We start from the raw sequence: 14243 nt of genomic DNA on the forward strand, positions 1-14243 counted from the left end.
TACGGAGCCACCACCAGCTTGCACAGTGCCTTGTTGATAACTTGGGTCCATGGCTTCATGAGGTCTGCGCAACCATCATCTCTTACCAGCTGAAATTAGGAAGCACCTAACCAGGCTGCAGTTTTTCAGTCATTTAGAGTCCAACCAATGTGATCGAGTCCAGGAGAGGTGCTGCAGGCAATGTTGTGCTATTAGCTTAGGCACTCACATCAGTCATCTGCTGTCATAGCCCATTAGCATCAAATTTCACTGTCCTATCCTAATGGATACATTTTTCGTACATCCCACATTGATTTCTGCAGTTATTTCATCCAGTATTGCTTGTCTGTTAGTGCTGAAAACCCTAATGCTGTTAATCTCAGTCATTAAATGAAGGCTGTCAGCCACTGTGTTGTCCGTGGTGAGAAGTAATGCCTAAAATTTGATATTCTTGGCACACTCTTGACACTGTGTTTCTCAGAATACTGAACTCCCTAACAATTTCTGAAATGTATGGCCCAGGTGTGTAGCTCCAACTACCACTCTGTGTACATAGTCTGTTAATTTCTGTCCAGGGGCCATAATTATATCAGAAACTTTTTCACATGAATCACCCTTGTACAAATGAGAGCCATGACAATGCCCTGCCCTTTTCTACTTTGTGCATGCAATACTACTACCATCTATATTTGTGAATATCAGTATCACATTACTTTTGTCACGTCAGTGTATACCGCCTTCCACACAAGGTCTGGAACAACATACGTTCAAGATTATTAATGAAAATACTGGTGAGTGTGCCAGCCAGCCAAACCTGTAATGCAGCATTAGTAGTATCCTACTTGATACAGTCACATCATTTAAATATCTGGGCCTAATGTTGCTAAGCACATGAGGATTGTGGTAGGAAAGACGAATGGTACTTTGGTTTATTTGGAGAATTCTAGGAAAGTGTGGTTCATCTGTAAAGGAGACCTGGTGTAGGATGCTAGTGCGACCCATTCTTGAGTACTGCTCGATTGTTTGGTGTCCATATCAGGTGGGATTACAGGAAGATTTGAAGCAATTCACAGGCGGGCTGCTAGATTTGTAATTGGTAGGTTTGAACAACACGCAAGTGTTACGGAGATGCTTTGGGAATTGAAATCAGAATCCCTGGAGGGAAGGCAACATTATTTTCAAGGAACACTGTTGTGAAAATTTAGAGAATCATCATTTGAAGCTGACTGCAGAATGATTCTGTTGGCTCCAAAATACAATGCGTGTGAAGACCATGAGCTAAGATACGAGAATTAGAGCTCGTAAGGCGATGTATAGAGAGTCATTTTCCCGTGTTCTGTTTGCGAGTGGAACAGGAATGGCAGTGACTAGTAGTGGTACGGGTACCCTCTGCCAAGCACCATAAGATGGATTTGGGGAGTATCAATGTCGATGTAGAATGGCTGGCTAGTCCTAAAGTTCACAAGCTAAAGTTTCAGGTAATGGTGGGAGACACATAAGGAGTGAGGGGAGCTATCCACTTTCCTGTTACTTCCTTCCTTTGGGAGGTTGAGGAATGTTGGAAAGGCAGGCTTAATCATTTAGTCCGCAGGTTGACAGGTATGTTGCAAGCATGAAGATATACAAGGAAGGGAAGCATGAGAAACAGAAAAATGAAAAGTTCAAGCAGTTTGGTCATTGCACTTAACCATTTGAGTTACAAAATAATTATTTTTGAGCTTGCCATGCTGTCCTGGACAATGACTTTTCTTTTAACCCCGTTACCCACTTTTTTCTTCCAGGGTAAGGACCAGATGCTGTCCATTGACAATGAAGATTACGAAGTGAGACCAGTGCATGTCACACTTCTACCAAAAATTGTTTCTGTATTTTGCAAGACTGAGGCTGCATTGTGAACTGGTAAAATATTAGTTTAGTACTGAACTATGTGTGTTCAAATTTTGATGTGTGTATACCATTTGCAGTTAAAATTCACCTAATTCAAGGTTCAGTGTTCCTGCAACTTAACTTCAAACACACCCAAATTTGTCAAATATATGTCCAATAATGATTTTTGTATTACATATTTGTATGAATTTACAGTCTTAAAACAGATTCTCAATGCGACTGTATCTCATTTTATATTGGAAATATACTTTTAATTCATTTCTTCATTACATTCCTTTCCCTTTCTCATGCTGGAGTTTCGAAGCCTGTCTGAGAGAGAGAGAGAGAGAGAGAGAGAGAGAGAGAGAGAGAGAGTGTCCATAGTATAACTAAAAGAAAAGATAAGCCTTCACATATTATATTGGCCTTTTTTAAAGTGTGTTACCCTTTCAGATATATCAAACACAAATGTGCTAATAAAATTTAAATAATGGCATGGATAGCAGGTCTTCTGTGTCCAAAACTTTTCTATGTGACTGGCTCTCGGTGTTAAGTTTTGAATGAGAGTCAAATGCTCGTTACTTAAGAAAACCATTGGACATTCTCACCTGTGTATCGTAATTTATTCCGCGTCAAGGACATTTACTTCGAAAGTAACGGTTCTCAAACCACCATTCACAATATTTTCCTGCGACCTGTTAAGGGCTCCACAAATGAGCAATGAATTGAAGCAATCCATCTAATGTGATGTGCCTGTAATCAGTTGCTTGCCTTGACAGCCCATGCATGATCAATTTGCCGAGCAATTTCAATCAGTATTATGAACATCACTGTGTTGAGGAGTTCTGCTATGGCAAATGAACTGCTATGTTTAGCAGCAGCTGCAGCTGATTTCCATGTCTCCAGGAATACTTGCAAGGCATAAATTTAAAATAAATTAGATTGAGAATTTATTAAACTTGTTTTGAAGTGCTTTTTGTGGGAAATGTAGGTCACCTTACAGAATACATTACATTTTTCACTGACACCAAATGGGCTCTGTACATATTTGCAGTGTGCTGATACACTTAGTATTACATTTATTAGTCCTTAATTCCTTTTTATTCATTAGTCTTATAATTTAACAAATATTTACACTATTTACTCGATATGTCTATAGAGATGAGTCAATTGCAGTGCTTCTGGTTATCATAACTCTTGTTATAAATTGTATGAAGGAGAGTTAGTGTTGTGACTCGCCGATTATTCAAAGTGCCGCCGCGCAATTACGCACATCCTCTACATGCGGCGCTGTCTGCCAGCCAGGCAGCAGCTGCGCCACCTAAGCGGCCAGCCGAGCAGCGGCCGCTAGACTGAGACTCAGTGTTTAATCGAATGCCGACTTGTACACAGGTCAACTTACTCAGTGACTTATATGTGTTGTTGTGTTGTCCGAAAAATGTGTTAAATTTGAAGATATAAAAATTGGCGACGAGGTAGTGGATTTTTCCTTTTCACCGTTGACTCACAGGGTTCCATGGCTACTGTCGAGCAGCTCTTGCAAAATCTCCTTGAACAGCAAACGCTTCTAACAGCGGCGATTCGCGATTTCGTCGCGGCGTCCAATGCGGGGCGTTTCTCGTCGTTGGCTGTACCTCCTTTTCCACCTTACGACGAGACGGCGGAAGACTGGTCTGATTATGAAAAACGTCTTCGACAGCACTTCGTGGCATTTCATGTCACGGATGAACAACCATGTAAGTCTCTGTTCCTTTCCTGGATTTCACCTCAAATGTATCGGTTGTTGTCGCAGTTGGCTCCTTTGAAGGATCCTGCGTCTTTGTCCTTTGCTGAAATGTGCTCCCTTCTGTCTGTCTATTTTCAAAAGCAAACGCATGTGGTAGCCTCTCGTGTTGCCGTGGTAGCGTCTCGTGTTGCCTTTTATCGTTGTCAAAAACAACCAAATCAGTCCTATCGCGCTTGGGCTGCTGAACTTCACGGCCTCAGTCGAAAGTGTCAATTTGTTACTGACGTTCACAAAGAATCCTATGCCGATTCCATGGCACGGGATGCTATTATCCGGTCGGCGCCCGACAAAGAAGTTCGGCAACGTGCCCTTCAGTTGGCGAATCCGACTCTCGATGAAGTTCTCTCCATTGCGCAGTCTTTTGAAATTTCTCGCGCCGCTGGGGCGCAAATAGAGGCGTGGGGTGATGTCGGGGAAATACAACCTCTGTGCGCTGTTGACGACGCGTGCGGCGCGTCCCCGCCGGCCGACGTGGCCGCAGTACGCTCCCACGCGCAGCCTCGGCCTAGCCATAAACAACCCACTAAGAAACTGCAGCAAAATCCCCGGCAACTTCCTTCATGTCCGCGGTGTTTTACGAAACATTCACGCGAGGATTGTCCCCAACGTTGGGCTGTGTATCACAATTGCAAAAAGAAAGGTCATGTGTCTTCCGTTTGTAAATCCGACCGCATACATGATGTTCATGAACGTAACACTGATTCTGATTCTGTGTTGTCTGTCAATTGCACTTCTTCCCTTTCAGGGAAGTTATTCCTCACTGTCCAAATCCTTGGTCGAGATGTTCGCATGCACTATAATTAATTCTTAGACGTATCTTCAGCTGGGTTCTCCACTCCTGTCCCCTGTCACTCGGCAATTACAGACGTACAATAAACAGAAGATTTCTCTCTTGGGACAGTTTAATGCTGAAGTATCTTACAAATCCGTCGTTCGCACTGTTCCCATATTTGTGGTCGACCAGAGCACCGCAGAAAATCTTTTTGGTTTCGATGCCTTTCGCGTTTTTGGGTTCTCCATAGATGATTCTGTCAATATTTTCTCTGACGCTATTCCTTATGCTCAACTGGATTCCTTGTCGACGACATTTTCGTCCCTTTTTTCTCCTGGGTTAGGCCGTGCAAACGACTTTGAAGCTCATATCACGCTCAAACCCACTGCGCGGCCTAAGTTTTTTCAGGCTCGGCCCATTCCTGTGGCCCTTCGTGATGGGGTAAAACAGGAGTTGGATCGTCTCACTGCTTCAGGGGTCTTGCTTCCTGTCACTTCCAGTGAGTGGTCCTCTCCTGTCGTTGTAGTTGCTAAGCCCAATGGTGATATTTGTCTCTGTGGCGATTTCAAAGCCACTGTAAATGCTCAATGCCTCATCGACACTTACCCTATGCCCCGTCCTGAAGAACTGTTCACTAAACTCGCTGGAGGACAGTATTTTTCTAAAATTGACCTGTCGGAAGCTTATCATCAACTTCCTCTCGACGCTGCTTCCCGGCAGTTTCTGGTCGTTAACACGCCTTTCGGCCTCTATCAATACCAACGCTTGCCATTCGGGATTGCTAGCACCCCTGCTCTCTTTCAGCGATTCTTGGAACAATTATTGCTCCCTGTCCCGGGGTGTATCAATTACGTGGACGACATTGTTGTCACTGGCTCCACCACTGAAGAACATCTTCAAAATCTCCGCACACTTTTTAATGTCTTACAGACTGCCGGTCTTAAATGTAATCTTCAGAAATCACAATTTTTTCAGGCATCTATCATGTACTTGGGGTTTCAACTCTCTCGGGATGGTATTCGTCCGCTTCAACACACTGTTGCTGCGATCGATGCCCTTCCTCGCCCTACATCTGTTAAGGAACTGCAGGCTTTCTTGGGGAAAATAGCATACTATCACAAGTTTTTACCGTCTGCGGCATCGGTGGCTCAGCCGTTGCATCGCCTGTTGCATAAAAACGTGCCTTTTCACTGGTCCGCGTCATGTGACGTGGCTTTCCGGAAATTAAAGACTATGCTGAAACAGGCCCCGTGCCTGGCTACTTATCGACCTGGCCAACATCTTGTTCTTGCCACAGACGCCTCTCAATACGGGGTTGGTGCAGTCCTTGCGCACCGTTTTTCTGACGGTTCGGAACAACCCATCGCTTATGCCTCCAAAACGCTCACGGATGCCCAACAAAAGTATTCTCAAATTGAGAAAGAAGCTTTGGCCATCATTTATGCTCTTCATAAGTTTGGTGTTTTTCTCTATGGCTCAAAATTTCATCTTGTTACGGATCACAAACCGCTTGTTTCCTTGTTTCATCCATCAACATCACTTCCCGACAAGGCTGCACACCGCCTCCAGCGTTGGGCTCTTTACTTGTCCCGTTTCAATTATGAGATTCATTTCCCGCCAATGGCTCAACATGCGAATGCTGATGCTTTGTCTCGCCTTCCCATGGGTCCTGATCAGGCATTCGATAGGGACGAACTTTTGTGTTTCCACCTGGATGTTGCCGAGCAACGGGTTGTGGACGGGTTCCCCATCACTGGGGACAGGCTGGCGGCTGCTACGGGTTCTGACCCTACCCTCTCCCGGGTTTTACGCTGTATTCAGAAGGGTTGGCCAGACTGCCCGTCCGCTAAGACTTCTGATCCGTTGCGGAACTACTACACTTTGCGCTACCGCCTCACGGCTAGGGATGGTGTTATCCTCCTCTCCACTGACAATGCTTCGCCGCGTGTTGTGGTACCTGTGTCTTTGCGTGCTTCGGTCTTGCGCCTCCTTCACCAGGGGCACTGGGGTGTCTCTCGCACAAAATCTCTGGCACGCCGTCATGTGTACTGGCCTGGCATCGACTCTGACATCGCACACATGGTCGCTGCCTGCGGCCCTTGTGCGTCACAGGCCGCTGCCCCAAAGTCATCTTTGTCACCGTGGCCTTCGCCTGAGAAGCCCTGGGAGCGCATTCATGCTGACTTTGCGGGACCCTTTATAGGTACTTATTGGCTCCTTGTAATTGACGCCTATTCTAACTTTTCTTTCATTGTCCGTTGCACGTCACCTACCACCGCGGCAACCACCAGTGCTCTCGCCCGCATTTTTTCTTTGGAAGGGCTCCCCTCTACTCTTGTTACTGATAATGGTCCGCAATTTGCCTCTTCCGGCTTTGTGGATTTTTGTGCTCGTCACGGCGTTACGCATGTCACGGCCCCGCCATTCCATCCACAATCCAACGGTGAGGCTGAACGACTGGTCCGCACATTTAAGGCTCAGATGCGGAAACTTCTGACTTCTTCTGCTGCTGATGACACGCTTCTCCAGTTCCTGGCGTCTTACCGTTTCACCCCCATGGGCGATCACAGCCCGGCTGAGCTCTTACATGGCCCGACAGCCCCGCACGCTACTTCATCTTCTGCGGCCTCCCACCTCACGGCCACGGGTGCCTTCACTTGGCCGGTTCACCGCCGACGACCTCGTCTGGGTATGGGGATATGGCAGGCGGCCAAAATGGAGCCCGGGCCGCATCTTACGACACCGTGGCAGACGCCTGTATGAAATCCAGATGGACACGGGTGTTGCAGTGCGTCATTCGGACCAGCTTCGGCCTCGGGTGCCAGCAACGCCTGTTCCGAATGCCGCCACACCACCTTTGGCTCTACCTGATGCTCGGGATCTTGGCATCTCTCAATACTCACAACGCAGCCCTCTCACCGTCATCGCGATGCCAGCACCAGAACGGACGCCACCAGGAGACGTGTCCATGCAGGAACCGGAGGACCATCCTCTGTCAGAGTACATCTACTCGCCTCCTCCTCCAACAGACGCCGACACATTGCCCATGTCTCCTGTCATATCAACTGGACTTGCCGGAACGGGCAGATTGGTGCAGGGGGCCCCAGCAGATTCAACCCCTACGTCTCCTGTCATCTCAACCCGTTATCATCGGGGACACTTCCGTCCGTACGGGAAGCCTCCTCCTCGAGACTTTACGGCGAGTCAAACAACGCCTATGGACGTTAGCCATCTCCAGGACACCTCCATCAAGACCAGTGCAACAATTTCAAAGGGGGGAAAAGTGTTGTGACTCGCCGATTATTCCAAGTGCCGCCGCGCAATTACGCACGTCCTCTACGTGCGGCGCTGTCTGCCAGCCAGGCAGCAGCTGCGCCACCTAAGCGGCCAGCCGAGCAGCGGCCGCTAGACTGAGACTCAGTGTTTAATCGAATGCCGACTTGTACACAGGTCAACTTACTCAGTGACTTATATGTGTTGTTGTGTTGTCCGAAAAATGTGTTAAATTTGAAGATATAAAAGTTAGATAGTATGAAATGACAAGCAATTTGAGTATAGTTGTATAATGGATATGCCCTCAGCATTTAAATTAAAATATCCTCTTAATATTACAATAGGTGCTGGTACTTGTGTCATTCTGTTTAAAGGTTAAAAACTTTAACAGTGCATATAATTATTTAATACATAACTCAAAATCACAAGAGAGAGTTCTTTCTGTCAGGACTATGAACTTCTCATCTTCTATTTCAAGATTCAAAATGCCAAATGGGAAGGTACATTTTGTATTACTTCTTGATAAAAATGGTAACACTGGCACCCACTTCCCTTCTCAGAGTAGTTCGTGGTCCATGAATAACTTTAACTTAAATTTCCTACTCACTGTGGGCAAGGCAAAATGAAACAAAACTGCACAACCATGCTTAATAAATAGAGAAGTGAACCATTGCCATATTGACACACACCGCTGCTAACAGTATTGCCAGGTCTGCGTCTTTTTATTTTTTTTTTAAATCATGTTTCCATACATTGTCCAGCATGCTGGATAAGTCTCACTGCCAGAGTGTAAATTAATATAGTTTGTGTAGAAGTGTGTGTAGTTATATAACAACTGGACATCAAAATGGAGGCAGACAGATGGACACTAACTGAAAAAAGCTACTATACTGTCGTAAGCCAGCACCCAGCATTATGCTAGCAATGATGATGTAACTTCCTGAAACCGTCTGAAGATGAACCTGAAAAGGTTCGAAAACCAGTTCATGGAATAAAACATGATTATTCAAAAAAGTGGCTGGTTGCAGTTTTGTATAACTTATTTATGTATAAGTAGTGTATTTTTGCACCCCTTATCTGTTGGTAAAAAAAACATGTAGCTTGAGACTAGCTGATGACATATCAGTAAGTTTAGGTTGCCTTTGCTGAGTACCAGAATTAATTACATGCTTCTTACCTCATGCTTTACTATATTACTTTAACCAGACACAGTTTTTAGATTACACCACATGCGCAACAATAGGCATTCTGACGTATCTTGCCATTTCCATGCCAACCACTAAACACTGTTTCTGTTTCCTATTGGGGATTATGTTGTTGTCGTTGTAGCGGTCTTCCATCCAAAAATTGGTTTGATGCAGCTCTCCATATTAATCTATCCTGTGCAAGCCTCTTCATTCCCAAATAATTAGTGCAACCTATTTTCTTCTGAATCTGCTTACTGTATTCATCTCTTGGCTCCCTGTAGGACCCCCCCCCCCTCCACACACACACACACACACACACACACACACACACACACACACACACTTCCATCCAATACTAAATTGGTGATTCCCTGATGTCTTAGAATGTGCCCTACCAACAAATCCCTTCTTATAGTCAGGTTGCTTGACAAATTTCTGTTCTCCCCAGTTTTATTCAGTACCACCTCATTAGTTATGTGATCCATCCATTCAATCCTCAGCATTCTTCTGTAGCACCACATTTCAAAAGCTGCTATTCTCTTCCTGTGTAAACTGTTTTTCATCCATGTTTCGCTTCCATATGTGGCTCCACTCCATATAAATAGTTTCAGAAAAGACTTCCTAACACTTACATCTATATTCAATGTTAACAAAATTCTTTTCTTCAGAAATGCTTTTCTTGCAATTGCCAGCCTACACTTTATATCCTCCCTACTTCAGCCAATATCAGTTACTTTGGTGCCCAAATGGCAAAACTCATGTACAACTTCAAATGTCTTGTTTCCTAATTTAATTCCCTCAGCATCACCTGATTTAATTCGATTACATTCTGTTATTCTTGCTTTGCTTTCCTTAATGTTCATCTTATACCCACCTTTCAAGACACTATCCATTCCATTCAGCTGCTCTTCCATGTCGTTTGCTGTCTACGGCAGAATTACAGAGTCACTGGCAAACCTCAAAATTCTATTTCTTCTCTCTGAACTTTGATTCCTTCCCCAAATTTTTCTTTGGTTTCTTTTACTGCTTTCTCAATGTATAGATTGAGCAACATCGAGGATAAGCTACAACCCTCTCTCATTCCCTTCTTTTTCAGTCGCTGGTGGTTCCCCCCACCCCCTCCATGCCTCTCCACTTATAACTGCCATCCGGTTTCTCTGAAAGTTGTAAGTAACACTTTGCTCCCTTTATTTAAACTGTGATACTTTCAGAATTGCAGAAGAGTTAGTTCAGTCAACATTGTCAAAAGCTTTCTCTCAGTTTACAAATGCTATAAATGTGGGTTTGCCTTTCCGTAACCTATCTTGTGATATATGTCATAGGGTCAGTATTGCCTTGCGTGTTCCTATTTTCCTCCATATTCCAAACTGATCTTCTTTAAGGGCATCTTCTATCAGTTTTTCACTTCTTCGGTAAAGAATTCATGTTTAGTATCTAGCAAACATGACTTATTAAATTGATAGTTTGATAATATTCACAACTCTCAACATCTGCTTTCTTTGGAATTAGAATTATTACATTTTTCATGAAGTCTGAAGGTATTTTGCCTGTCTAATATATCTCACATACCAGATGGAAAAGTTCTGTCACAGCTGGCTCTCCCAAGGCTATCACCACATCTGATGGAATGTCATCTACTCCAAGGGCCTTGATTTTACTTGGTCTTTCAGTGCTCTGTCAAATTCTTCTCACAGTAGTGAGCCTCCCATCTCCTTTTCATCTACACCCTCTTTGATTTTTATAATATTGCCTGCAAGTTCATTTCCCTCATACAGACCTTCTATATACGTAGGTTGGAACTTAAATAGTGGCAACACTGCTGTGGAGACACTATGCAATGGAATCTACTACTGTCGCTGATAGCACACATTGTTGACATACCTACCTTACCTCCGAGCAAATGGATTCGCCCATCCCATGTCACTGGCGTGCGTACAATCGAGGGAAACACAGCCACTTGTGAGCAAGTGGTCTAACATAGCGGTGTCACTATGTTTTTGAAACACGAACAACGGAGTTTTTCATGGCTTTGCCGGCCCTTGCATCAAAACAATACTGTTGTAGTACAGCAGTAATCATAGTTAACAAAATGTTTCCTTGTGGTCAAATAGAGATGTCTTATGTAGCAGCATATGCTATCAACAAAGGAAGGTAGGAAAATGTACACAAAATTTCATACTTTAAAAAAAGAAAAAAAAAAAAAAAAAAACACTGGCAGCTAACCAGCAAGGAAGCCATATTATGAGCGCTGCATGAATTGCATGAGATCCATCATATTGCCTGGAATTTCCATGTGATCAGTAACCAATAACTGCAATTTGCCCACACACCGACATACGTGCTATCTACACAGCGATCCATTGTTCATGTGTGTGGGTGTGGGGTTTAGAAATGTAAACAGTTGTGACATCACATTCATTGAAACGTGACCCCACATCACAAACAGTTTATTGTTATGAAGTATTGCATAGTCTTCTTCCTAAAACCTTTGACCCATTTTGCTGTCGCCAGAAATCTGTGTATGCACTGTGTTTTATTGTTGTAAATGGGATTTTCTTTGCAGCTTAAATTTTAATTTGATATTATTCTCTTGTTTATGTTTTACTGCTGCATTAGCGGGTTAAAGTAAAATCTTATGTTACAGTATCAGTCCGATAAGTCAAAATTACAAAAAATTTGGTTGAAAGCTAAAACAATGAAAAATTTCTGGTTTCTTCCTGGCTGTCCCAAGATGTATATACCCTGGCATAAACAAACAAGGACTACCTGTAAGACTGGTAGAGAGGGTGGGGAGAAGAAAAGCAATGGTTCAACTCAGGTTTATGACAAACCTTGTTAAAAGCTTGAATAAACCAAGTTGGGACAAAATACCTGGGATGAAATTATTCAATGTCGTTTTCTCTCTTTTTGCATCTGCACAGATTACAACTCTGACAGTTAACCAACCCCAACTTTGCTGTTTCCCAATTGGTGATTATATATGTAGTCACGAGCTTGATTGATACTACATTTTTGGTCTTTGGCTTGAACATTTGAAGATAGACTTGTGAAAAGCATGGAGCATGCTGTACAGATTTTGATGGCTATAGGGTAATCGTAAGGTAGTCAAATGGCTGTTCACAATTATGACTGCATACCACACTACATGCCGTAATTTGGATATTTGGTTTGAATCTTTGAAGATAGACTTGTGAAACACCTGAAATTCGCAGTACAAAGTTTTGACAGTCTTGGTCGATCACAATCATGACTGCAGGTCACAATTTTGAGTCTACTGTTTTGAAATTTTGGAAGAAAAGCTTGTGAAGCATCCGAGACTTGCTGTATAGACTTTAACGGCTATGGACTATCTTCAGATTGCCAAACAGAGTGTCAGGAGCATATATGCATATCGTGCTATAGGCTGCAATTTATTTTGAGGCATACTTGTGACACACTCAGAATTTACTGTAAACTCGTTACGAGAATGAATGGATTACACTTTCCAGTTCGCCATTGCTTCTCGCAATTACTTTTGCACTCAAAATTGTAAACTAAGGCTGTTGATACAATATCAATATTTTTCCCAAGAAACATCGTATATATGGGCGGTATTTTTCCCCCAATATATCAATATCAAAATGACAAATCGAGTGTCGATATTTCTATATTATATTATGTTATTATTTTCTCACAATCTTTGGTAAATATTTTAAGTTGTTCCTTTCAAATTGCAGTAGAACATAATTTTACTTTCACTATGTGAAGGAGTCTGACTACTTTTTGAGTTTTCATCATGTCCAATCTTTCACTGTCTGAAGAAAGTATATGTGGCACAAAAGAAGAAGAAGAAGTGGCGGTGTGTATGGAATAACAAGATTTCCGATGTGAAGAAATAGCACACCAGTGGCATTAAAGAAAGGAAAAAAGAAAATGAAAAATAAAATAACCATTTTTAACACAATTAGTATGGTATTTCTTCGCATCAGCATTTTAAAAACAGTTGCTGAAAATTATTTACAAAGATCTAAATGACAAGATTGTTCTTTGCAGTGGGCAGACACATTTGATGGGAAATGCTGCCATAAATGGCACTCGCCGATGCCAACATAAACTGCAACACTTAGCTTCACCATGTGTTGGCAAAATATCAAAGTACCTCCATAGTTGTTCAAACTTCTATAAAAACTTTAAACTAAACAGTGGCCTGATGGCTCATACAAACATAGTTCATTCATTTGTTAATACATAAACTATAATTTTTGCTTTCTCCTAGAAGAAAACTAAGATTATCTAACTTATTTTTTAAGGATGAAAATGACATGCAAAAATGCCATAGAGTTATAACAAAATAGGGGGAGTTTGTTCTGTCTCAATGCAGTTCACTTTGTACTTTGTCACCACAGTCTGTCTCCACACTTAAACTAAAGAGGAGTGGTGAGTGTGTTTATCCCATCCTAACATTATTTTATGTGTATTTAGTATGTGAGGCTTGTTTACTATTATACAAAGCATTTTCTTGGTCACTAGAAGTTTACCTACTCCATTTAAATGTAAAACATGGGAAGTGTGAAATTGGTGTCTGAGTCCATTTCCACTTGATGGAATGACATTTTTGAACTGTTTACATATAGAGATTAGATTATTAGATTAGATTTACTTTCATTCCAATTGATCCGTAGTGAGGAGGTCCTCCAGGATGTGGAACATGTCAGAAAAACAACAATACATGACAAATATTTACAACTAAAACAAATAAGCTAATGTACCATTCCACAGGTCCCAAGTGGAATGATCGTCATTTTTTAATGAACACTAAGAGTCATTTTACAAATATTAATGCACTGAATTTAAAATAAAAAAGTTTTTTATTTATTTATAAGGTAAAATATACCTAAAAACAAAGATGATGTGACTTACCAAATGAAAGTGCTGGCAGGTCGACAGACACACAAACGAACACAAACATACACACAAAATTCAAGCTTTCGCAACAAACTGTTGCCTCATCAGGAAAGAGGGAAGGAGAGGGAAAGACGAAAGGATGTGGGTTTTAAGGGAGAGGGTAAGGAGTCATTCCAGTCCCGGGAGCGGAAAGACTTACCTTATGGGGAAAAAAGGACGGGTATACACTCGCACACACACACATATCCATCCACACATATACAGACACAAGCAGACATATTTAAAGACAAATATTTTGTCTTTAAATATGTCTGCTTGTGTCTGTATATGTGTGGATGGATATGTGTGTGTGTGCGAGTGTATACCCGTCCTTTTTCCCCCATAAGGTAAGTCTTTCCGCTCCCGGGACTGGAATGACTCCTTACCCTCTCCCTTAAGGTAATAAACATGTAATACAACTACTGTAATACTTATTTACAATGAACACATTACTGCA

General features: G+C 42.5%; 1 protein-coding gene across 1 annotated transcript in view; it reads left to right on the top strand.

The window, feature by feature from the left end:
• Window positions 1-2120, top strand: part of LOC126092420 (acylglycerol kinase, mitochondrial) — an 83557-nt gene extending 81437 nt beyond the window's left edge. The window contains exon 8 of the mRNA XM_049908006.1: window positions 1761-2120. Coding sequence (XP_049763963.1) covers window positions 1761-1874 — 114 coding nt within the window. The 3' untranslated portion in view covers window positions 1875-2120. The remainder of the gene's footprint in view (window positions 1-1760) is intronic.
• The last annotated feature ends 12123 nt before the right edge of the window (window positions 2121-14243 follow it).

The sequence above is a fragment of the Schistocerca cancellata genome, chromosome 7, assembly GCF_023864275.1.
Source record: "Schistocerca cancellata isolate TAMUIC-IGC-003103 chromosome 7, iqSchCanc2.1, whole genome shotgun sequence".
Classification (NCBI taxonomy): Eukaryota; Metazoa; Arthropoda; class Insecta; order Orthoptera; family Acrididae; genus Schistocerca; species Schistocerca cancellata.